This window comes from Colletes latitarsis, chromosome 10, assembly GCF_051014445.1.
Source record: "Colletes latitarsis isolate SP2378_abdomen chromosome 10, iyColLati1, whole genome shotgun sequence".
Taxonomy (NCBI): Eukaryota; Metazoa; Arthropoda; class Insecta; order Hymenoptera; family Colletidae; genus Colletes; species Colletes latitarsis.
In genome coordinates, this window is record NC_135143.1 from 24,666,080 (window position 1) to 24,692,287 (window position 26,208).

The 26,208-nt window shown below is 31.0% G+C and overlaps 3 protein-coding genes and 1 long non-coding RNA gene across 19 annotated transcripts in view; 2 read left to right on the forward strand and 2 right to left on the reverse strand.

Moving 5' to 3' along the window:
- Nucleotides 1-298: 298 nt before the first annotated feature.
- LOC143346754 (sin3 histone deacetylase corepressor complex component SDS3) lies at nucleotides 299-2,285 on the forward strand. Of its 8 annotated transcripts, none has more exons than XM_076775184.1 (9): nucleotides 300-630; nucleotides 768-879; nucleotides 950-1,013; nucleotides 1,081-1,194; nucleotides 1,268-1,469; nucleotides 1,545-1,725; nucleotides 1,785-1,902; nucleotides 1,962-2,055; nucleotides 2,144-2,285. In XM_076775184.1, exons 2-9 carry the CDS (start codon nucleotides 786-788, stop codon nucleotides 2,237-2,239), a joined length of 963 nt encoding a protein of 320 aa, XP_076631299.1. In that variant the 5' UTR covers nucleotides 300-630; nucleotides 768-785; the 3' UTR covers nucleotides 2,240-2,285. The 8 variants fall into 8 exon arrangements, with proteins under 8 accessions (XP_076631298.1, XP_076631299.1, XP_076631294.1 ...); XM_076775179.1 differs by having other exon boundaries at nucleotides 300-600; nucleotides 675-879; XM_076775183.1 differs by having other exon boundaries at nucleotides 299-879; nucleotides 1,545-1,695.
- A 286-nt stretch (nucleotides 2,286-2,571) lies between these two features.
- Nucleotides 2,572-4,055, reverse strand: LOC143346755 (uncharacterized). 8 transcript variants are annotated; one of them, XM_076775188.1, is made up of 6 exons: nucleotides 3,943-4,055; nucleotides 3,497-3,653; nucleotides 3,215-3,396; nucleotides 3,016-3,142; nucleotides 2,781-2,953; nucleotides 2,572-2,709 (listed from the first exon to the last, which is right to left on the reverse strand). In XM_076775188.1, exons 2-6 carry the CDS (start codon nucleotides 3,638-3,640, stop codon nucleotides 2,625-2,627), a joined length of 711 nt encoding a protein of 236 aa, XP_076631303.1. In that variant the 5' UTR covers nucleotides 3,641-3,653; nucleotides 3,943-4,055; the 3' UTR covers nucleotides 2,572-2,624. The 8 variants fall into 8 exon arrangements, with proteins under 8 accessions (XP_076631303.1, XP_076631302.1, XP_076631306.1 ...); XM_076775187.1 differs by having other exon boundaries at nucleotides 3,939-4,055; XM_076775191.1 differs by having other exon boundaries at nucleotides 3,497-3,647; nucleotides 3,939-4,042.
- A 1,374-nt stretch (nucleotides 4,056-5,429) lies between these two features.
- On the reverse strand, nucleotides 5,430-6,146 carry LOC143346814 (uncharacterized). The gene is made up of 2 exons (XR_013080509.1): nucleotides 6,060-6,146; nucleotides 5,430-5,737 (listed from the first exon to the last, which is right to left on the reverse strand). It is a non-coding gene; the product is annotated as an uncharacterized LOC143346814 (long non-coding RNA).
- Nucleotides 5,736-26,208, forward strand: part of LOC143346811 (uncharacterized) — a 31,437-nt gene continuing 10,964 nt past the window's right edge. The window contains exons 1-7 of one of the 2 annotated variants that reach the window (XR_013080508.1): nucleotides 5,736-6,141; nucleotides 7,696-7,890; nucleotides 8,055-8,309; nucleotides 8,496-8,631; nucleotides 9,365-9,481; nucleotides 11,595-12,291; nucleotides 12,603-13,510. Coding sequence is in view for 1 of the 2 variants with exons in the window: in XM_076775302.1 (XP_076631417.1) it covers nucleotides 5,953-6,141; nucleotides 7,696-7,890; nucleotides 8,055-8,309; nucleotides 8,496-8,631; nucleotides 9,365-9,481 (892 nt within the window). In the remaining variant the exon portion in view is untranslated. Of the gene's footprint in view, nucleotides 6,142-7,695; nucleotides 7,891-8,054; nucleotides 8,310-8,495; nucleotides 8,632-9,364; nucleotides 9,482-11,594; nucleotides 12,292-12,602; nucleotides 13,511-26,208 lie in introns of those variants that run through there. The other variant, XM_076775302.1, reaches the window with a different exon arrangement.

Sequence of the window (26,208 nt, forward strand, 5' to 3'; positions counted from 1 at the left end):
ACTAAATTTTACAAGGTCAAATTAAAATCCCATTTGCATGAGAATATTGTCTGGTTTAAATTTGATCTAAAAACATTACGTACCAATTAATTTATTCGATTATAAACATGCATAATTGTGACATAATTTAAAGCGTATATGAAATAATTTATTAGATTTGTAATTGATAAAATGATCGATAGGTTTTTATGACCATCGTAATCGACGCTTATGTACAAATTTGTATTACTTAGCGAACACCGGCTTCGCAGAAAATATAGAAATATTTATTTTATTTTACGTGTTGACACGACCCTTCTTGAAAACTGTTAGCGATTTTTGAACACATAAAAAGTTGATTATCATTTATTCTAATTGTATAATGAATTCAAAATATAAAATAGAATTTTTTAAATATTTTTCATTTACCTCATTATTCGTTGCAATTACAGCCATTAATTGAATTTTGTATATACATAAATACAAAAAACCCTTTTAGTATTCCTGGGGATTGCACCATGAAAATTCAATTTTCTAAGTGAACAGAAGTGATATTTATCCCTTCTGATACATATTTTTTACATATTTATACACAATTTGTTCACTAACACCTTCCTATCAGTATAAATTATGACAATCTATTGATAAAAGGTGCGAACAAATCACCTTGCAATTGACAAATCTAACCTTCATAGTAAACAACCTGTTTACCTCGTCGATTCAAAACAATCTTATACTACTGAATAGATTTAAGGAAATGATTATTGTACAGTAAAATGTCGTATCAGGATTCACCGTTTTCGACTATGTACTGTCAAGACGATTACGACATTGACGAGGATAATGAGGAGTATTTAGAGGATGATCGAGATGTCGAAGAGCAGGATGAGAGTGATGAAGGTACATTTAATCACATAATATTTAATATAATCGCAATAATCATCGTTGTACGATTGATATAAATTTGCAGATACCGAAGAGGCAAGCGAAACTGACCTTGGAAAATCAGAAGAATACACAGAAATAAAAGAACAGTAAGTCGGCCGATTGACGTTTTTGGACTCTCTTAAACTATGATAATTAAGCCGTGACATTTTGTAGAGTTTATCAAGACAAGTTGGCTAGCTTGAAGAAACAATTACAGCAATTGAAAGATGGTACTCATCCTGAGTATAATCGCAAATTAAAACGCTTAGAAGCTCAGTACAAAGAAAGGTTCAGTTTCATTAAATGTAACATATTTTTGTAACTGTTGTACACAATCATTTAAGTAAATTTTAATTTGCAGATTACGACTGAATACAATTTACCGTGATTACTTAACAGAATGGGTGGAAAGAGATTATATACTAGAAAAGAAAGCAGCGGTTAAGGAATTTGAAGAAAAGAAGATAGATTTGAAGGAGAACTTATTGACTGATATGGAAGAGAAACGCAAAATGATTGAGTCTGATCGGCATACAATGGAGCTTACAGGGGATTCAATGGAGGTATATTAGAGTTGGGCATTAATTGATTAATTATTTTCATTATAACATGTTTGTACTTGTTTGTTTGTTGTTTAGGTAAAACCTGTAATGACTAGGAAATTACGGAGACGCCCTAATGATCCTGTACCTGAAAAGGTAGAAAAGAGAAGAAAACCTCCTCCTGCTCAGTTGAATTATTTGTTAGATGAAAAAGAGATTGAAAGCGATTTAAAAGCTATTAGTCGCGGTAAAGTACTGACTACTGTTCGAAAGCCAGGTACTGATTGGAAATTTTGAAGCAATATACATGCGTTAATCGCGTTTCTTTGTTTGTAGTAGTATTGCCGCACTACAATGCGGTAAATATGCCCTCGCAACACATACCTTCACCTTCCGATTCTCCTTTAGTAGAAACTAGGATAGAAGATGGAAAGCTCTTACACGAAAGACGATGGTAATGTTCGTTTTGATTAGTTCTCATAATAATTGAATAAATTCTACATTTTAATGAAGCAATTATAGGTTTCATCGTGGACAACCCGTATACGTGGAAGGAAAGGACTTAACAAGGTTTGCAGCAAATATCTCGGCAATTGGAACCGAGGCTGTGAGTAAATATTTTTACCTGAATTTACGGAATTATTTAATTTTTTTATTATTATATTTAATTTAAGCATAATTTCTTTATTTTATAGATTTGGGTGAAAAAAGTATCAGACGGAAGTAAAGTACGGATATATATATCGCAGTTAAGTCGAGGGAAAATTTCGATCAAAAGAAGAGCGTCCTAATATACCGTATAGGAATTAGATAAAATACACATTATTATAAATTACAGTATTCAGTAAGCGTTAAACTTGTAATATAATAGATCTGTAGTTTATCGGAATTCTATTTCCTGAATCTGATATAATTTTTACTGAATTTGTCTTATATCGCCAATAAAATCAGATATTTTAGCAATACTGTGTCGTCATGTACGTATTCCGTATTAGGATAAAATTATTAAAGGAGTGAAAAAACCATAAAGATATTTCATAAGCGATCTGTTACATGTATAAAAATTTGTATTATATTACGACGAATACAATTAAGTTAGCCGAATATGGTAATATTAACGCAATATGTAATTATGTGCAATTTGTAATTAATCACTAAACTATGAACTAATGTTTGTCACTCAGCCATCATATCTACGCTGAGGCAATCTTCGCCCATATTGCTCGGAGACGTTTCTAATTCACAGATTTCGTTTGACTCGCTGCAATATAAATCCCGCGTATTGTACGATCGTTAACGGCTTACTGTACAATAAGCAAGTGAACTGTTTACCTATCCAATGAGGGATCATTGCTGAACATTTCCGTCGGAACTGTAGGCGGTGCTTTTTCGGGTACAAGTTCCAAGTAAGTTTGACGAGACTCTAAATGTCTTTCTACTTCTTCTGGTGTCATATGACCATCTGACATTAAAGACATTGGTACTATGTTATTGGATGATTGTACCTATAAAAATAAAAAAAATTTTATTGAACCATTACTAGTTATTACTCAAAAAAATTACATACCATGGGTGTATTGTTTGATTTTGCCACTTTTGGAGTTGGTTTTTTCTTTTTACTGGTGTTAAAAGGTTTTGTCACTGTCGGTATGTGATGCGAGGTATGATTACTAATGCCCATCTCTATTTTTTTCCTTGAAAAAAATACAAATTCCATCAATAAATATTTCTTTTAATAAGGAGGGAGTATTATTATTTCTAATTACCTTTTAGAAGTATCAAGACGAGGGACTTCTTCATCCGATGATTCTGTTTCATCACTTTCACTAAACGATGCATCTACCTTTTCGTATTGCAATAATCGATCCAGTAAAAAACTTTTGTCCCTATTAACTTTAAGCAATTTCCTTTGTGTAGACCGTAAAGCTTCTTGGAAACACTCATTTTCCTAAAATAATCATATAGTTATTCAATACAAATAAATAAATAAATAAAACACGTTCTAAATATCTATAGGGTTTGGATACATTACATATAAATGTACATACATAAATTAGAAATTTTAACTTCCTCTTAAGATTTCGATACTGATCCTTGTAATTAGGCACTTCTTCCTCTGGACTGTCCTCGTCATCGTCTTCTGCATCTGCATTGTTGTTTGCAATTGAACGACAATACCATCCTTCCAACATTGATCATCTGCAACTAAGACAACAAAGTTACAATTGTTTATCAACACGTCGATTTTTTATTGAACAATCAAATTTCCTTTTGTACCATGAATTTCATAGTTACTAAAAGTACTGTCATGCAATTGTATTTGTTCGCATGATAATTAAAATACAAAATTTTCTGTTACTATTACTTCGATACTACTTAAGGTTAAGTCCTCGGCGACAGAAGATAAGCTGACGACAATATATTTCACGGAAAATACAGTATACTCGGTACCCCAACAAAATTGGTATTAAAACGAAATTTCGATAGTACCTACTCCAATGCTTCAGGATGATTTTTTCTGTGTCGAAAATAGTCGGCGCGAACGATTATTAGGAAGATAAATAAGCTGTTTATGACTGGCTTCCATTCTGAACTTCTTTATCGATTCTATAGTAACTTCGAAATGCTACCTATTCGACCGAAAGCATTTAATTGTATTTTCACGTGAGATTCACAGTCTCGAGTATATAAATAAACGATTTTCTACTATATTCTTTAATATTATAATAATAAACAGAATAAATATCGAAACGTTTTGTTTTTTCCTATTGTATATTTTAAAAGTTCCATGTAATTATTAAGTTTTCACTTTACCATTTTGCGCAATACTTGGTTGAAAATGGAAACGATGAATTATAGTATTAGCAAAAAATATATCGATTTATTGTGTCGTTTTTCCAAAATAATTATAATAAAAAACAAATTATATTAATTTAATAATACAAAATTTGAAAAAATTAAACATTAGAGAATCGTAATGAAATAGTAAATAGCTATGTGCATTTGTAACAGTCCCTGTTTGCGAGAGAATAAATTCATCTTCAAATCATTACTGCTTAAAATCTTTACAAAATAATTGCGCAATTAAGCGAATTTAAACATATACATTTGTTATTTGTTACTTTTAGAAACTAAAAAATTACTAAATTGCGTTAATTTGGGTAAATTCGTTTTCATTTTAGGGAAAATATATACTATTAATCAGCGTCGATGTTTCGTTATACCATAAACGAGGTGTAGCGTAGACTGTTTAATGTATGAGACTTTTTGTCTCAAACTGAATTGCCGACCAAGTAAAAAAACCACTAGATTTGAAACTTGCTTTATACAGCAGCCCACTAATCCCTTTTTTAGCTCTCCTTTAGAGAGAAAGAAAGTATTGAAAAATTTCATTACATCATTTGATAATGAACTAGTAGAAATAAATCGTATTTTATAATATTTAGTTCTAAATATTACCGCGTTTTACACTATTTCTCCAGTGTCTTCCGAGATATCTGCTGCAAAGAACTGGTAACATCGACTCTTAATAGTGCATCAGAATCCAGTTTCCGGGACTACGAAAAACAAAAGAGTTTCATCTTGATTCAAATACTCTATGGTTCAGTCGTGAAACGTGGACAACTAGAATCGTATTTTGGATCGTTTTATTCAATAGTCACTCGTCGCACTTCTCAGTATACGTTTTTGTAAAGTAGTTAAATTTGAAGATGTTTGTGCTTAAATCTTAATTGTTTACAAAATTGTATTGTACATTAGAATGCAATATTCAACAGAATGTCATGTCAATCTCTAGATTTGCCCTTTCAAATGTAATTAAAATCTTTGGCGTCAGTTATAGACTCTCCTTGTTAAATAGAATTCTAGTAACTTAATAAGATGAAATATTTTTCTAGAAAAGAGAACGTGATTTTTTTTTATTGTGTGATTTCAAATGTAATTAAAAGAATGATAAATCAGTTTCTGTTTATTTAATCGAAGTAAGTATAACGCTGAACTTTTATTAAAGACTTAACAAATAGTTCTATACATGGAAAATTTACTTTATTTCTCTCTCGTACGTTGGTAAGCCGTCTATCGATTCTCCCCACGCACACATTTCCTCTTCAGTCATCGATTGCACTTTTTGCACCTGCCATTTTTTTGCAGAGTAATGGGAGCCTCATCTCAAACCACTAGCTCGAGGGTGGATTAAAACAGGCTATCCTAACCTGCGAAGCCACCCTCACCCTCTTCGTCTCGATGAATCTTCCATATTCATTATTTTTCAAAAATTCTTAAAGTGTCTCCTGCAAGAAAAAAATACAGAAAGATATACTCGAAAAGTCAAAGTGTGTGACGAAGAAAGAACAGCGTTGCCGCCAGTAAGAAAGAGAAAGAGGGAGAGGGATAGAAATAGAAGAAGGTGAAAGTAAAAGAGAGACGGCTAGAGGGTGGGTGGTGGGGGGCTCTTAGTTTAAGAGTGAGGGAGACAGAGGAGGTCGAAGGGAGTCGAGCGAGGAGAATGACGGATAGCCAGCAGCAGTTTTGCTTGCGTTGGAACAACTTTCAAGCTAATATCACCAGCCAATTCGAGGCCCTCAGGAATGACGAGGACTTTGTTGATGTCACCTTCGCCTGCGATGGTAGGCGTCTCCAGGCGCACAAGGTTGTCCTCTCCGCGTGCAGCCCTTACTTCAAGGAGTTGTTCAAGGTTAGAAAACCTTCCCCGCCTTGCTTCTCTCTTCAGTGCTAGTTGCTTGATATTCCCCCCCCCCCCCCCCCCTCTTCTCCGCAGCCATTCTTACATTCTTTGAGAATCATGCTTTGGTTTAGATGCAGATGAAATTGCAGTATTTACTCAAAATTCTCATGCAATTGTGCATGTATGTGTAACTTCATGTATGTGTATATGTAATATTCCCTGAAGCCTTATATATGTTGTGCATTAAGGATACTTGCTGCTGCACTACTTGTTTATTTATCTATACTTATTCATAGTTTAAGTTCATTTCAAACTCGTGAATTGTTATAGATTTTAATTGCAAAGTATCTTCAACATATTACCTTTATATAAGCTATAGAAATTCAATAACTATAGCACAAAATTATGAAATACAAAATACTCAAACTAGGTAATGAAGTAATCCTTCAGTTGTATACAATGTATACTTCTGGACTATGTAAATGTATTTGAAATAATTATGAGATATCCTTTTTTCTTAAAATAAAGTTTTTAATCAAAGAAACAAAAACAATCATCAAAAACACAAATCTAGGCTTAGCAAGAATCATTGCAGTATTAATATTACTTTCTTTAAACAATTTTGGTACAATTTTTGCTTTGTATTTGAATTGTATTTTACTTGAATTAGTATTTAATTTTTTTTATACAATTAATTATTTTGTAACTATTTTTTTGACAACAAACAATAAGTAGTATGTATTGTACTAACATTAATTAATTTTCTAATAAAACAGTTAAGTTCACTAAGACTAAGATTTTAATTTCCTAGGCTGTTGAAAAATGCATTGATCATAATTGAAACAGAGCCACATTTTATAGTTTTAAAATTATCTACCATAAATGTTTTGTTAATCCCCAAAATTATTGTCTAGTGGTTACTGTTAAAAAGGTTTATCTACATAATTGTTAATTTTGAATTAATTGAAGTACTTTTATTAGTATATTCATATTCATTCATTTTCATTTGTGTGGATTTTTAGATGATTGTGTATGTTTAAAATATTTCTTTTTATTATATTTTGAATAAAATTTTTAAGCTAATTTATGTAAAAGAGCAGTTATATGTTTTTAAATAATTCATGTAAAAATATCAATAGTGTATAAATAATGTATACAATTTTAATTATAAAGTAAAATTAAGTTGAAAAAGTTCTTTTATTAAAATAAATATTAAATTTAAATATTATGAGACTAGTTTGTCTCTATACATTGAGTGTTCCTGAAATATGGAGATCAAACTTTAGGAGAGTATTTTACTCATAATGATAAAGAATGTCATACAATCATAGTTCTATAAAGGCTTTATAATACCAGGTAACAATCTCTTGAAGTTTTATATTATAAATATTTCCTTTAATATAACAGTTTGAAAGATTGTAACTCAGTGTTAAAACATTTGTGAAACTAAATTCCTAGTTTAAGAATTTCTTATACATAGAAAAAATGGAATGTTTCACTTTTACTTGTATTAGAAAGATGTGTTAATTACATAAAATATATTGCATAAATGTATGCTCATAGACGAATCCATGCAAGCATCCAATAATATTTATGCGTGATGTGGAGTTTGAACATCTACAGTCACTTTTGGAGTTCATGTATGCTGGAGAGGTAAACATATCTCAAGCAGAATTGCCTACATTTCTACGTACTGCTGAGTCTCTGCAAATCCGTGGACTTACCGACTCTCAAAATATTCAGCACAACAACGAAAAGGTTTGTATTTGAAAATTAATTAAAATACAAAAATTCACGAATTGGTGCAATTATATCAAAATTGTGTTGGAACATTTGAAATATTTCTTTTAATTTAATCGAATATTCGTCCCATTTGTATTTGTAAATGTTTCATCAATATGATTTTGAATGGTTTATTTCAGCATTTGAAAAGAAGTAACATATATGCATCAAATGGTCATGGGCTGATCTCACCAAGTTTGGAGGAGGACCACAGCAAAACATCACCAGCCTCGAGTCCTCCACCACTGAAAAGGCTGTGCAAACGAAGTGATTCACCACAAATATCTAGTCCTGTACCAGCTGCGGTGGCCTGTACAACTGGACCACCATGCACACGGCCATTAATCGAGCCACAAGTTCAGCTCGACTGTTACAAAGATCTCGATAATGTTGAGGTTAGTTTCTCCTTTTGTAGTTTTATAATTTTATATAAAATATTTTGTATTTTTAGAATTTTGTAGTAATATTTTTCCAAGTATGTCAGATAGAGAATTTGTATTGTTGTTAAAAATTAATTAACAAAAATTGAAGATCTAACTTCCATTTATAGAAAGAAAATTATGATATTTTGTATGCTTTAGCCAAAAATAGAATTACCAGAGTATGGAAGCGACGATGACTGTTCTCCAAAGCAGGAGGTCAACACACTGCCAAGTGGTTTCCTTAGTCTTGATGGTGGCATGGAAGTTTTGCCATCATATCCACCTTCTTACCAAGGTAATTGTTTAATGTTTGACTATTTTATGTATTAAAATCATTTCCACAATTCTCAGTCATTCTTTAAACAAACTGTTAAAAAAAATGTTTCTTGATACAAATAGTTTTCAACTTGAAGGGAGTGTTTATTTTTTTTCGTGTCAAAAAAGATAATACTTGCGATTGTTTTTCTTTCTTCTTTTAAGAATTTACAAAGTATTTTAATTTATAATTATAAAAAGAATTAATATAATCATCCATTTGATCTGAAATAAATAATTCAAAATTAGTTTTAAATAGCACAGACTTCAATCATTAAAAGACACGGGATACAACAAAATGGCGGCGTATAACGCGAAGAATATTGATTTTTCAAAACATTTTTTTAACTTCAATCTATTATTATAAAAAACCATGAAAAATATTTTTATATTTCTAATTCGAGCTGTAAAGTAATGTTTATTGAACATGTGTATAAAATGTTAACACAATTAGTTAATTACTTTATTAGCTATAATATATTATAATAAATTGAAATTATAACATAGCAAATAAATCGACGTATGGTGTTTCTTATTTCTGATTTCAAGTCGTTTTCTACTTGTACGCAGCTTACTTCATATTTCGAAAGAAAAATTGATTTTTTTGACCCGAAAAAAAATAATTTCTTAAACAAGAAAATAATGTTATTAACAAAGAAGTAACAGATACATTTTCTAATAAAATGATATCTAATTATAAATTATTCTTTTAGGAGGAGGAGGAGGAGGAGCAGGCGGAGGAGGCGGTGGCGGGGGTGGTGGACCATTAGAAGGTGGACTGCCAGGGCCATCTCATACTAGCAATACGGAGCTAAATCAAGAGCAACAAGGTAAGTGGTCACCCATCCCAACCCTAATTCTTTGGTAGTTGCGAGCACCATTACAAACAGCAACAACCTAGCCGATCATGTCGGAGAGAATTTTTTGGATGCGAGTAGAAACATGGAAGGAGAAGGGGAGCCTCGGTTTGAAATGGTAAGCTCGTGTAGCTCGGTAGCTCTTGCTAGGCGGTAGGAGAGAAAAAGAGTGAGCGAGAGAGAGAGCGAGAGAGAGCGAGAGACATTTGACACTCGGAGGCGATCGTTTGATGATTTTATCCAGGCGGAGTGCAGTTTGCAGCTGTTGTGTGAGAAAGTCAGCTGCGTGTACATACTCGGGCTCTTCCTGTCCATTTGTTTGCCAGAGTTGGAGGCGAGGTTGAAAAGTTATAATTTGTTAAATAATAATTATAGAGAATGTTTAGCACAAATTGGGTTCTTTTACGGTTCACTTTTGAAGTAAATATGATTTATTTACTTTCTTAAACTTATGTTAATTAAATAGTCCCACGAATCCAAAAGATGAAAGTAGTTTAGGAAGAGAGAGGAAATAAAAATCGATTTTTTTAAATTTAGACAAATAAATCCCTCCGTCTGGTAAACCTGCCTGTCCGTTGCTTCCACGTTTTCCGTTTTTGTCCGTTCGAAGCTACGCCAATTGGAAATTAAACAGTTTTAATTTTTTAATTTCCACATCAAGAAATGTTTTTTAAATTATATTAACTTATATTAAGTTTTTAGAACGTTAGTATTTTATCTAATTGGCGTTGTTTTTTCTATGTGTCCATGTATATCTCACGGTAGAACACCCTAATTTGACATGTTTAGCAAAGCAATTGTTTGATGCTAAATTTCATTGTAAGCTTTTTGGTTGAGGTCCATGTTTTATTACAGTGTTGTAATTAAAAAAATTAATACCCTTGGCTTTACTAATCGTATCATACCATGTTATAAGGTAGATATATGAAGTATTTAATAATAGAAACTTAAACTTCAGAAAATCGAACTACTTTTAATTTTGATATCTTGGTATGAATCTGTACTGTTTAAAAATGATATTTTTTAAATACTTGGTTAGAGCATAATATGTACATTACTTTTTAATTTTAATTATGGGATTTTAATTAATTCAGTAGAATAGAAACTATTTAAATTTGAACTTTTAAGTATTATTATATTACCATTTACTATAATTTATAAAGAATAAAAGGAAAGCAAAAGTTATATTAAGAAAGTATTATCTATTTGTGATCATTAGTTGTTATTATAACTTAACGTACAATAATCATAATAACTATAAAAGATTTTAGATAATTAGATTGTAAGACTCAAGCGGAAATTTATAAATGCAAAAGGGTGTTATTGTCGAGAAATAATTGTAGAATAATTACGGAGAATAAGCGCGAACTCTCACGCCTCATGTACCCAATAACAACACGCTTACCATTTGTCTCCGATGTGTGTGCGTTGGTGATGCGCGATATCGTGGTGCGCAAAATGTGTAGCAATGGGATCAACCAATACTATTTGTTGAATCTTAAATAATTTGTTGCATTGAAAAATTAAAATGTTGAGAAAATTATGTAATGATTATGTTCAGAATATTTTTAAAACAAATTTAGTATGACACTGATTAGATTTAAACAACTTCTTAGATTGACATTATGAAGAAGTTCTTTAAATTATCATGAATTGAATTTGAATAATAATATATGAAATTTTATGGAGTATTAACACATATTAAAAATAGAATTGGTAATGTTAAGCATTTCAAGAGTAATTTTCATACAATAATATATTATATAATAATAAAATGTAATAAATCATGATTTTTATCGATTGAAAGTGAACGAAGTAAATGAAAATAGATTTTAAATATTACTAACTTGTTTAACACGAGTAATTTAATTAAGATTTAAGAGTGATCTCATTGCTAAGCTAGATAAAGCGTACAACAATCGTGCAGCTAGGGTTTCTCAGCTGGTTGTTGCTGTCCGGTGGTGGTTGGCAAATCGGAGACACCATCCATAAATCCATTCAGTAAAAGAAAAGAAAGAAAAAAAAGATTAACTCCCTTCTCCGTGCTGCCTCTACCGGGTTAGAGCAAGTTGTGTGTGTGTTGCAGCTGACCTACGCAAACTGCACTCGCTGGACCCACGCCCCTGTCCTGTCTGCAACCGCATGTACAGTAACTTGTCGAACCTGCGTCAGCACATGCGCCTGATCCACAACCCTCAGAGTGTCACATGCCCCCTTTGTAACAAGCCATTCAAGACCAAGCTCTACCTGAAGCGCCACCTGGTCAGCTTTCATGAGCTCAGCGTCACCGACAGGCATCGTCAAGAAGAAATCTACCAACAGCAGCAGCCAAAAGCTCAACAGCAAACAGGAGCACATCTACAAATTCAGACACAACAAACAGATAATGTCAAATCCTTCCCTGTGCCCAGAGTCCCAACGGAGGAGGGTACAGCTGCAGTGAGTCTGGAAAACAAATCAAGAGCATTCCAAGATGGTGCTTACGAGGTCAATCAGACCAGTGTCGAATCAAAGCACTTCCAGAGCAGTGTGATGCAGTTCGATGCAACATACCACTAATGCGCCTTAGTTTTTTCGGCCCATTTGTGATAGTATTTTGGTTGAGTAGGATTAATACCAGCAATTTCTGGCAGACGTAAACTGCAAATGGAGTTGAACACGATCTTTTAACAAAAGACCAAGATGCAGCAAAAAGATTGAGAGTTGGTGCTGCAATGGAAATTATTAAGAATTTAATAGAATTCTTAGTACAAAAAACAAAGTTTGGCTTCTGTTAATTACGCGTAAAATATGTTCTTTATATCCTATATTATTTTTGCGAAATTAAAAGTTTAATTTCATGGACGTTTTCATGAATGTAAAGTTGCAATATTTATATTCTTTTATTTAAAATAAAAGACTTTTTCTCACTTGCAACAGCAAGTGACTAATAGTTATGTCTTTAAAGTAACTTTTAGTAAAAAAAAACCAATAGAAATGCAATTACAGTCTTATATAATTTTATTTATATTCTTACAATTTGTAAAGTAATCGTGTTTTAGTTTTATTAAAAGATCCTTGCAGCACTTTGCTCGAAAGAATAATCTTTTTGCAGCATCTTACAGTAACTGATAAAATGAAAGTCCTTGAAGGACAACTCGCAAAAGGTGCCGTGCCTATTCGTCGTCATAAGGAGAAGCGAGAGATATTCCTTAAACAAAATATGAAAGAAACTACAAACAATTGCCGCAAGTGGAGCAGCCATCCCATCTCGTAATGATTATTCCGCGAGCCAGGATAACTTGTTGTTTTATTTGATGCTATACAGTGTTATATAAACTACAGATATTTACAACGATATTATATTCTTACAGAGGATTATATTTACTTTATTGATTACGTCACACGACTGGGTGACACGCACAGAAACTCCCAGGATGACGTACGAACATATTATAATATATTTTTCACCACGTAGCAGTTTAACGGTGCGATAGACAGCCAACCGATTTTACAGCTCAAGCAGATTTACAGAGGATTTATTATTGACAGTTATCGATGGGAAACCACCGTGATACAACATATTGAAATTAATATATTATAAGAGGCTCGTGTCCGAGGTGGCTTTTCTTATGAACTCTTTTACAATGCTCTAATGTGATATTACAGAGCTCAATTAATAATTTTTTCTTAACACCAGTACATTAAACATAGTTAAATTTTCTTTTCTTTAATGAATTTTAATTTTTCTTTTTACGTAATCTATTTACATTTTTACGTTACTATTTTGTATTACATTGTTTTTTTTCTTGTTTCCGCTATTATAATTTTAATGTCACAATAACAAAATGGTTTTTGTTACTCGTTTCCAAAATATTTTTAGTTTATTTTTTTCTGGAATAAGAACTGATTATAAACAGTATTACTATTATTTTAATTTGTTTAGGTTTATTTTCGGTAATATCAAGACACGGATAAAAGATTATCAATGTGTCTACATTTGGGATAAAGAGTATTATTTTATAAATATAATTTATTAAGTATTGTAACGATGTTAGATACATTATTTTCTTCCAAATTCTAATGGTTCTACCTAAAACAGAGTTAATTATTTTCAATTAAATAGAAGTCTATTATTTTTCCATTGTTCTCTCTCTCTCTCTCTTTTTTTTTTTTTAAATTAATTTTCTTGGTTTTTGAGAATATTTTTTATACGTACAGAATAGTGATATTTTAAGGTACTGGTTAACATTGGATACACATGTAGCAAAGGTGGCTACGTCCTGTAGGTCGCATCAATTTTTATACGCGGATTAAACAACTTTGTTTACCAGTATCCTAAAAATCTTACGAATACAATCAATGATTGTGCAACGTAAATTAGGAATAGCTTGGTATTTATTTCCGACAAAAATTTTTGAAGCAATTTACATAGATTTCTTTGACAGTATAAAGAGAAAAGATAGAGCCATCTCAGACATTGCCGAACTCCATAGCCATAGTACCACACAGTACAACTCAGGATCTTTTATATTATATTTTACAGATGACAATAGTTCTGTGAGCGCGATGGGCTCGATAAATTTTTCGCGATATACAAAGTCTAGAATTTTCAATAATTTAACATGCATTCAAAATACTTGGTATGATAGACTCAGATTATTGTTTCAATTATTACTGAAATTTTCGTCCCTTTAATATCTGTAAATTGATCGAATATTTATTTATACGTTAGAATTATTCTTTCCACTCGTAATTCTTGGCGTAACAATTTAATAATTTTTTGCACGGTATAGAATTAAATGAATAATTTTCGTACGATTGTAAATATACGATGTCGTTGTTTAATTAGTTTTTAAATTATTGAAAATTTCTGCATAGACTTCGTATCCGAGGAAAATCGAAATGTTTTTCGAATTGATCGCGCCCTTCATACAGACTCCTTACCTCACGATTTACAATCAAATCACAGATGCAGCTATATATTATTATAATAAGTATATTTACATACCGTTTTACAACAGTGCCGGAGTCGCAACGACTGCGACTTATCAAATTTAAAAGAAAAAGCTACACGCATTGATCACGAAAGAGATGGGAAAAACAGACTAATTCCAATTTTTTCGTCTCGTACGTGAATAGGTTTTTGTTTGATCGTTACGTAGTTTTTCCGAGGATTTTTCTATTCTTTTTTTCAATACGTGAAACAGAGAGCTTCGTGCCCAGCGCATAGTTTTTACTGAATCTAACAAGGAGACGTTGTCAAAGTAATGTCTCAGTTCTCTATGAGATATTTATCTATGAATACACAGAGTGTATAGAGACTAATCTTACAGATTTTCTCTATCATATGCTCTTGTTCCTGAAAAAAACGGGAGTCAACTAAAAAAACTTTTTAAACTGCACTTTGAACTTTCTATCACAGAAAAAGATGCGAAAAGCATTATCAGATTTTAATAAATGAGTTTTTAAATAATTAACATTCTTTTATAAACAAATAATTGATTTTGCTAATCTTTAACAAACTTTTTAAGTAATACTTTACAAATTTATAAACAACGCATACATTGATTTGTAATTTTACTCTAAAGAAATATTTTATTTTGTCAATTTTCAAAATATTTATGCACTTATAATCTGTAAATTTTTCAAAATTTGACAGTGGTAATTACAAAGTAAATTTTATTTATGTATTTTTAAAAATGCTTCCCGTGTTAACAACTTTTATATTTTTTCTTTGATAGGAAGCTGGGAGGTGCACTTAATAAAAAAAGAAAATGATGAATCTACCGTGTTTAACAAGTTTTTATTGTTTTTCTCAGGAACGATGGCGTATGTGAGAGAAGAAAGCCAATAGAGTTAGTCTTTGTGTAGTCTGTACTTTTACTGATAAACGCCTCATCCAAAATTGAGACATTAATTTAACAACGTCTCGTTGTAAGATTAGAATATAAATGTTGCATATCATGTTATTAAGATTGTTGTACAGACAGCTTGTTGCAAACCTCGGTCTAAGAATCTTCTCTCGATTTCAGTTTGCAATTTTAATTTTCGTTTATATTTTCTGTGTCTTAATTTCTTTAAGATCATAATTAATTTACAAATATCAGTGATTATAGAAACCAATATTTTGTTACTATTTTGTTTGCGAACGAAGTAAATTGATAAGAGGAGAATCTGGTTAGGGATCAAGTTTCAATGTATGAATTTTTATTTTTAAATATAAATAATTTTCCTCGAATTTCTCAATACAACTTCCACAAAATATTCTAATCTTTCGTTAAAAATTGGAGAAACATTAGAATTTTCTTTTTTTTGGTAGAATTGTGTAAATACTTGGGAATGTTCTCAGTTACATTACATAATTGTTAATTGCAGGTAACATTAATTGATTAATAGTAATGTAAATTGCTATTGAAATAATTAATGTGTTTCTAATAAAAAAAAGAAAAAAAAAATTTTACACTTGTGAATTTCAAGAACGAAAAAGGAAGTTCGTTTTGATTGTACATCAAGTATTTCTGTTTTAACTTCAGCCGTAACATAAATGTAATTATTTTCAAAAACAGTAGAGAATATTGGGCAATTATTTTCATTATGGTGTTCCTCTTCAATTCTAATTATTTTGATATATGTTGTAATAAAAAATTACTTCGAGTGGGTCGAGGTTGTCGCAGTCGCCTCCTCTAAAGTTAACATTTATCAGAAAATAACATGTTTGTTTAAAATCTGAACCTTATTGTTCAGACGTTGCCAACTAGTTTAATGTTCCCGATTTTTAAAATTTTTTTATTTGTTATACGCGTTCGAATGTAACAATGTGATCGATCGAGTGGAATCTTAGACCGACATTCATATACATATACATATATCTCACTCACACATAACTAGAATCAAACAGCGAACCGCAAATGTAGAAAAATAAAATAGGTCAGAACAAATTGAACGCAAAATTAGCAATTCAAAACAGGAAAAATCGAAGCAAAACAGATAATTACAGGGAAATCATTTTTCTAACTTGCAATCTTTCGCTGGGCATTAAAAGTGATATATACCGATCAGCCGATTAGTTGATTGATTGATTGATTGATTGAAACATTTAAACATAAAATACAGTTTTTCCATTTTCCAGTTGAAACCGCCGAATAATTAACTGACTAACAAGAGTAAAAGATAAAAATTCATTGTCTAGAAAACGTCTAAGTCAGAAAAAAGCACCTTTTCGCAGAATGTTTAATGTCCTTTTACTTTTGTTTATGTTTTCTTTAACTGATAGGCGATTTGAAAATTGGAAAGTTGAAATGCTTCTCCGAGTTTAAACAGCAAACTTGGAAAACGGGGAATTTCAAGATTAAAAAATGGTAATTACAAATTAAGACCTGAGATTAGATTAAACGGTCGTGCAACTTATACTAAATAGTGATTTCGAAGTTGGAAAATTGCGGAAGCCGGAATTACAAAGATTTGAGTGAAGCGATTTGAAAACTTTCAGGAATAAGTTTCGACCTTAAGAGGCTTAGTAAAAGAATTTTTCGAATTGGAATCCTTTTCTGAAGAAGATTTCAATTTGGAAGCCATAAACTTTCTGATTTTCAATTCAACTATCTTTTCATTAACCAGTCAGAGAAATGAAAGAATAATAACAAACATTCGACGAGTAGCTACGGATATTAACATTCCCATTTTTCAACAGTCGATTCATTCTAATTGTTATTTATTCAGCATATATGCCATAACAATTCAAATTATCTATAAGATGCATTTGAATGAATATTTCGACAAAATTTTAGATTCCATATTGTTTTCCTATTGGTTTCTTGTTTTTTGAAGGGAAGCGCATTTGTTTATTTCTTGTATATATTGTACATTACAGCGATTCGTGTACTCGAGAGCTAGTAATTAATTATAGAATTAGAATTAGTGGTAATCGAAAGAGGAGGTTGGTTTCTCGTTCGGAACATTTTAGTTTTTTCATTTTGAAGAAATGGAAACTAGATTTTATTATTACCCATAAGAATGAAATCTAGTCAGATTAAAGTTTTGCAAAACACTTTAATAAGTCTCAAGAACTTTTAAGAACTTTTACAGGGTGGCAAAAAAAAAAAAATCAAGAAAGGAATATGCAGTACATAAGTTGTATTATTATTTTTTACGAAAATGTAATTTACTACATTTATGTTCAGAAATTTATAAATTTTTACTAACGAATATTTTTCTGAACATTGAAAATGAGCGATAGTAGTGTTCAGGGTATTCGTAAAAAGTTTTCTGTGCGGGAAAAAAGACATTTATAATTCATAAGCTAGGTATACGTTAATTTCAATCTTAAGTTGTTGAGAAACTGTATATAGGAAGGGAAATAGTTTTAATATTTTTCAGAATACGTGATATTAAACGAAAGGATATAAATATAATAGACAGAAACAAGTTTCGCAAGTGAAAAACAAGTATATTTTCAATATATACTTCACTGAAATTGCGACCGGAAAATTCGCAATTTACATTAACAATTTTAAGCTCATGTTTGGTTCTCTCTCTCTCTCTCTCTCTCTCTCTCTTTCTCTCTCTCTTGCTCGCCCTTTTTCTTCTAACATCAATGTCTAACATCATTTTTGTGTCTAAGGAATTTTCTACTCGTTAGGGTACACAAATGACCAGTATTTCACTATATTTTTTAATAGTGATTTTTATAACTGTAAAGATATAGTGCGTGGAACAAATGTTGTGATCTCGTAAAAACTGTAGGGTGTCGAGTTGGTAGTGTAGGTACAGTGTGTCACGGTTCATGATTGGTTCGATGGAATCATTTTTGAACGTTAAAACTTTATGGGCTTGAACACCCCCACGCAGACACATGTTTAGGGGTAGTAAGTAGGGTGCAGAGCAGAAAAGATGACGAGTGGAAGGAATGCTGATACGATTTACCGTAGTGGATTAACCACGTCTCTACACACGCACATTTTCAACTTACAGCTACTTCCGTATCAGAGTATGCCACAAAAAAAACAGTGTTGCATTCTTGTTCCTGTGTCGTTCCGTTAATCATCTTTTCGGCTCTGCACAGTAGTATCGCCGTTTAATTCTTCGGGGAAATAGTTTTCCATAACGGTATGAAAAAGAAGACAAAGTTCCATGACAAAACAAGTAAAAATGAACCTAATCCAGATCCATCGAAAAACACATTCGATGACTCGTATCCAACAAGGGTATCGTTTGACTTAAGTATACGTAGCAACATTTGTTCCATAAACTATACAGTAATCGATAGTGCAATCTCTCGAGTGTAAGCGTAGTTAGTTCATCAGTATTAAAAATCCATAGGGGTATATGCAATTTTCGTGTAATTTTCTGCTATCTCATACTTCTTGCTAGACTTATACGCGAGGTGTATCGATGCAGCGTTTTATACAAATTAAACATTCTTTTTCATCGTTCACAGCTTAAACGCGAATACGAACCATTGATTAGCATTTAATTTAAAACAATCGATGAGTGACGTTTTCATTGCGAATGTGATGTTTTATCAGTTATATTTTATACGTCAAATTTGCGCTTCAATTCTGTGCAATTTTTATAATAGCTTTACACGACAAAAAAATTAAATACTAAATAATTAAAGCCTTAAAGTATAACTTACCAGTGTCTATTAATTGTTTAAGCGATCCATCAACAGTTAGATAGTAATCGTATATTTAAAGGTATCAGTACACTAATGTCCCGTTAATTAATACGATAACGATTATCAATTGGATCAGTGTGGCATAATTCTCGTGATACATTCCATTTTAGCATTTTTTAAATAAATTCAAAAGTAATGTTAATTAAGTTTCTTCGATGATGAATAACTTTCAATTAAATTGACATTTCTTATTTATATCACATTATTTTTATGAAGGCAATGAATTGTTTTAATTATCTGCAATCAGTGCTACGTTGATAACGACATTATTTACGTTACAAAATTAACTCTACTTATTTATCAAGTGATATGTATCAGGTATCCTATCTAACTTTTTCAGCTGATACGTTTCATTTACTTTTAGTATTTTGAAAGAAGAAAGATTTTTTTGATATACTGAAAGTAGAGGAAATATTTCTGGTGATAAAGTTAGGTCATACATGTATATACAGGGTGTTCAATGTAATCGAATCCAAACACGTATGCCTTTTTGTCAGGATCAATACTTCGTGCCAGTGTAAATCAAAGTTCTTTTTCCATTTTGCAATCCGTGGTTTTGTTGTCGAGATACAATCAGCTTAAATTTTTATTTGCGTGCAAATATCATGGATACACGTTTCTCGCGTGTGTAATATAAATACAGTCACACACATAAACTTTAACTGCTGATATCAGTAACAATGCCTCAGATTGTAAAATAGTGAAGAACTTTTCGATTCCTTTTCTCACGAGGAATGGATCTTGAAAATAGGCATCACGAGCTTTTTAACACCCTGTATGCGTACATCTAAGTCCCATTTTTGAAATCTCAAGAAAGCGTTTGTTTGAATAACGTATAACTTTGATGATAATCGAAAGATTAAGTTGGGCCACCTGTGATTACTAATTTCGATAGAAATTATTATTGTCGGTATTAATAGTCAAAACTTGCCACTAATATTAAGAAACTTCGTTTAAAAAATTATTCTCCTTGTTATGATTTCGACACGTTTTGCAAGTAATTTAGAGGTACACTTGTAAATATTATTTCTTTTCGATTATCATTCTCGGCGTGGTGTTTTTCATTTTGACGAATTTTTGGCTTGCGTATCGTTTAAGAAATTAATATGGACTACTTTACCATAAAGTAAGCACTGCTAGTAAGATATTTATCTATTAATATTTATCTAAAAATAACGTAAATTATCGAGCTGTAAATTATAGCTTTCTGCGTTATATAAGACCCTGATTGTTAATTTCAGTGAGAAATAATTCACCGAACGAGAATCCAAGGTGATAAAATGCAATACTTTTTGCAAATCTATTTTGGGAAATCCTTTTTTTGCAAACAAACGAACGTTCGAAATTAAAATTAAAATTAGAATTCCAACTTGGCAATTTCCGCGAGAAGTATCGTTGGGCATGGTTTGTCAAATTTTTTATACAAGTTTGGAGAGACAAAGTTTTGCAAAAAAATGGATACCATTATTCTTCAGTATTTTTCGCAAAGTATTCAAAACGTTAAATCCCAGACTTTTTGATAGCCAATTGAGTAAATTAAATAAAATCCGCGCTATAAAGCAGAATGAAAGCAATAGAAAAGACACTGTTTTAGACATTTTTGCAACAATTTGGGATTATTGCATTTACAAGGTTCTGAAATGTCTTACAAAAAATTCATAGACCCCGATACACTCTTAAAATAATCGTGGATATTGAAATTAAAAAATCTTTACCATAAATAGAGACGTTACTGTGCTTCAGAATTTGTTGCAAAAACGTACACGTAGAAAATTAGCATTCATGACTTTCCGAAGGAAAAAAAATATCTACTTAAAAATGTTTAATTTATGCAAAAATTATTTCAGATGTTATGGTTGCAGTTATCGAAAAAACTTTGGTCTCTAAATATTTTAGAACAGGAGCTAAAAAGAAAAAGTACAATTTTCGTGAAAGTAAAGAATTATTAACTTAAAAACTTTATTAAGGAGACGATATGATGTGTCAGGCTTTCTGCAAAGAAATAAATTAATATGTTTTTCCAAAATTTCTGCAAAATTTACCAGCTTTGTAACCAAACATTTTATTTTTGCTGACAATTGAGAACATTGCAACTTAGAATTTTAGCAGAGGAATCTGAAAAAAATTAAAGTTACAATGTTTCATGCAAACAAATAAGCTGAAGAAGAATACTGAACATTCAGTTTCAAGCGTATTATAGCAAATATCGTACCTAAAGGTCTTTGCATCGGATTACAAATAGTAGATTCAAAAATTTTTATAGAAAAATCATAAGAATTAGATTATAGAATTTTTACCGAGAGCCCTGAGGTAATCCAGACTTCTAGGTTTTTTGCAAGGTAAACAGGCATTTAAAAGTTAACGATATTCAGCTCAAATACGTGAAGAAAACATATTCACTTAATGATTTCTGCGAATAATTTCGTAGGATTTCTTCAAAGTTTCAGCCGCAAAGATCGAAAATAAAAAAAGATTGTGAAACATATTATAGGAAGTCTTTGTACAAGAATTAGTTAGGAAAATATTTTTAAAAAGTGAAAATTCGAAGTCTGCGACACTATGAGGACTTTTTTTGCAAAAAATCTACGAAGTTAATTTTCCTGTAGTTGCGCAAAATAAGAATGTCCATACATAAGGCGCTCAAATTTGTATTAAAAATATTTCTAAAATTTCTACGAGGAACGAATAACATTAACAAGAGAAAAGAAGGAATCGGAATTGAAATTTTCGACATATTTTCTCAAAAGTTTGCATGTATATGTGTAAAAGGGAAAATACCAAGTGTATTTTCTTCGAATTTTCTCGCTTCTGACGTAGAAATTTTTCTTGCTTTAATCTATGTAAATTTATTTAGTAGGACATATTATTGTATACTGTCTCAAATGCATAGCATACACACATACACACATACACACACACACACACGATAATAATAATAATAATAATACTAATAATAATTTATAATTATTCACACGAACGACTGAATAACCGCTTTTTCTCTTTTTGTTTTTGTTATGTGAATGCATACTAATGTTTACGATAAGAAATGAGAATAAGATTTTGTACTTACGATTATAAGAATTTCTGGACAGATAATTGCAATTTTACTTTTTGGAAAAAAATCATTGTGAAAAGTAAAAGTAGTTATTTTAATTGCAGATAAATTTGATTTGTAATGTGTAAAACCGGTGGGTTTATGTTTATATGAAAAGTAAGACATTAATTACAAGTTTCATTATAAACGGAAACATGGAATTTGAAAGAATTTTTTATATCAAGAAATATTTCAATATATGGACGAAAAAATGTATAATTAATATATGCAATTATCTGTGCAGGTTGAAATTCGTAATGAAAACGAAGTAGAGAACATTGTAAACCTTTTGCAGTCTTCTATATTGTTTTAAACTGATTTGTGTAAAATTTGTGCGTAGAAATTTCTACGGACAATTCTTAAACAATCAAAAACATTCTATGAAATATCGGTAGGCGAAAGTTTCTATATTTCACAGAATTATAAATAATAAGTAATTAAAACAGTGACCATAAAAAAATTATAAAACAAAAATAAAAAAACGGAAGTATATGAAATATCACTGAATTCATTTTTAGTCATTCATTTAATTTATTTGCTGTAAATATTAGTTTTATTTTTACAGAAGTTAAAATTAAATGTTAGGACTGCAAATTGGTTAGAAAGTTTTTTGACAGAGTACCTTTTCCAATCGCTTATTGAATTGCTTAGCTGATTTATTAACCGTTCTATTGATTGATTTGTTTATTAAGCAAACCCATTATCGTAATATTTAATCGAGCATTTCGATAACGAACGGTTATTTAATCGAATACTATTTACACCGAATAAACTTAAATTGTTTGCGAATGTCCATTCATGATAACGAAATGTTTAAATTTTTTGTCTTATTTTAAGTTCCTATTTTTTTCAATATTTCGATCTACTGTTTAAGATAAAAATTGTAAAACTAAACGACCGTGTTTCTTTATTCGATTTGTGATGTTTTTAAATACATATCTTGTTCGTAACACTCGAACAAGTTATACATACGTGCAAAATGACTCTAAACATCGAAGTAAAAATTGAAAACTTTTGACCAATGGTAAAATTGTTGCTAAATTTTCACACTTGGCCATTTTATAGTAATACGAATATATGTTGAATGATTTATTTTCTTTATAATAATTGTTTTCATTATTAAAATTCAGGTAGCTAGTAATTATTGTTTTATGGCAAGAATATTGGAAAAAAAGTTTTGGTATTTTGTAGTAATACATATGAACATATTTTAATGTCAAAATCGTCACTGAATCTAGTTTCGAATAGTTTTCTGATACTTTTATCAGAATTGCTACTATATAGATTTTTTTTTTATACAGGGTGTTCGGCCACCCCTGGGGAAAATTTTAATGGGGGATTCTAGAGGCCAAAATAAGACGAAAATCAAGAATGCCAATTTGTTGATGAAGGCTTTGTTAAACAGTTATTAACGTTTAAAGTTTCGACCGTACTGAATTTTTTTCTCGAAACTGCGCAAGATTTTGGGGGTATGTCTATTCACCAAAAATGATTGTAATTGACCCCCGCAACCGAAAATAATTTTTTCAAAACGATTTGAAATTTTTTTTTTCCGTCAAAAAATTTCACACCTCGAATTTTTTTCTAGAAAGTGGGTAGGATTTCGGGGGTATGTCTATTCACCAAAAATGATTGTAATTGACCCCCGCAACCGAAAATAATTTTTCCAGAACGATTTGAAATTTTTGAATTTAATTGTTAATAACTTTTTAACGAAGCCTCCATCAACAAATTGGTATTCTGGATTTTCGTCTTATTTTCGCCACTAAAATCCCCCATTAAAATTTTTCCCAGGGGTGGCCGAACACCCTGTATAGTAGTATCTCTTTTACTTGTCAAAGAATATCTTTAATGTGGTAAAATGGTATAATAATTTTTCTCTCACGATCATGTTATTTTATTGTATTTCGCGATGTTATAAACTTCCGTGAAATTATAGTACTTTTAAATTTAAATTGAAAAGAACAGAAGTCATACTCTAGCGGATTTCACTGCAGAGATGACGAGCAATTCGCGAATTAGTTCCAAATAAATTTTTATCAATCGATGTGGTTATTTTTCATGTATAAACAAACAACGTAAATTGCCGAAACTGAAGTTTCGAATTTAATTTATTGCGAGAATGTACGGAAAATTGAATTAATTGCCGTTTTCTCTCAAATCGAATAGGAAAACGCTTTGAAAATCAAGTACTTGTAATTGGTTCTTATTAAAAAGAATAATTACTTGTGGGTAAAGCGTTATTCGACGATTAATTAATTAAAAAGCAGGCTATTTAGTTGGGAGGCTAAAGTAGCGTTAATAACCTTATCGGTTAAGTGTCTGTGTAAGTCTGATACTAAGTTTCTTTTCCGTTCCAATTTTTTACCAGTTCGGGCTCCCTTTTGAAATATACATATAAACCAGACTTAGAGAAACACTTTTCTTGACGAAATAAAGCCTGTTTCGAGAAATTAACAATAGGTATTTAATATAAGTAACTACCGAGATTAGAACGTTGATACGATTTACACACGCTGATACGTGTTTCTTTACAACAGTTTCTACTGTTTTTTCAATCTGTGTATTCATATCAATGTTTTAATCTACGTTAATTGTATGCGACCTTTTACTTGTCAGCGCGAAGATATCAGTGAATAAAAATATTCAGATTTGTACATCAACCTCGATATTCTTATTTCATGTTTCATATTTTTATCAATTTTTCATACAAGTAATTAGAAACTCGTATAACAAACAATATGCAATCCTGGCATTCTGTCGTACGTTTCACAAAAATAAGTTAAATAAGTTCTTTTCTTTTCACCTGCATTTTTCAGTTTCATCATACTACAAAATTACTATATTAATTTACAAATTCACAACTTACAACATACAAAATTACTATACTAATACTACAATATTTTCTTCGCGGATGTTAAATAATGGTATGCAATGTCAAAACTTCGTTGCGTATCAGACAAAGATGGTCGTCTAATTTTTTGACTCCAAGTAAAATTCCTAAACCGTATTTTTTAATTACAGGAAAATATTTTTCCATTCTTGACCTCTTCGTCTTTCTTTCGATCTTAAGAACGAGAAATTTCTTTTTAATCTTTTGAAGCTCTCACCTTCTTGGAATTAAGAATCTTTTCAGCTAATTGTATTTGAAAAGGTTTCGTGATTTTGTATTAAGAGTCGAGGAAAAGTTTTGTGTCGAGGCTGAATGAGTAAATGTAATCAGTGATATATTTGTAGTATTCATTTAAATTAACTACTTTTAAATTTGAATAAGATTTTCAACTTCTACTCTATGCCCAAAAACAAGCAAAATTCTGCAAAGTAGGACACTTTTGTTCTCTCATTTTCGAGTTATGAGTGGACCCTTCGTATTCTTTGGAGCAGATCAATTCAACTAATTGCTCACCTGAGCATGCTTTTCGGGGCAAAGAGCAGAAAGCTTGTGGAAGGGATCTAAACCATGCCTTCGAAAGTAACAGCACCATAGTGGGTAGTGTCTCTGAGTGAGGAACCATAAACCCCTTAATGCTAGCAACATGTTTTGCCAAGACGTATAAGATACATTCAAAAACTAATGGAGTTTCACTGTTTCTTGAAGGGTTCCCAAGTTTCTTAACATATTTGTAAAACTACTGATACATTATATGTGTTACACAATTAGAAAAATTATTTATTTGAAGCTAAGGCTTATTATGTCAGAAATCCACAGTAGAGTATAACCAGAGGGGTCTTCCAAAAACAATAATAGATCAATCGATGTCTCCAGAGTCAGGAACAAGACGCAGTGTAGTTTTTGATAAGTACTTTACCAGTTATCAATTAGTAAAAAAGTTATTAGATGTTCATGAAGTCGCTAGCATGGGAACAGTGCGTAAAAGTAAGGGAGAAATTTCAAATTAATTTGTAATGGCCAAAGGAAGGGAACAATAACCATAGTTAAATGTAACC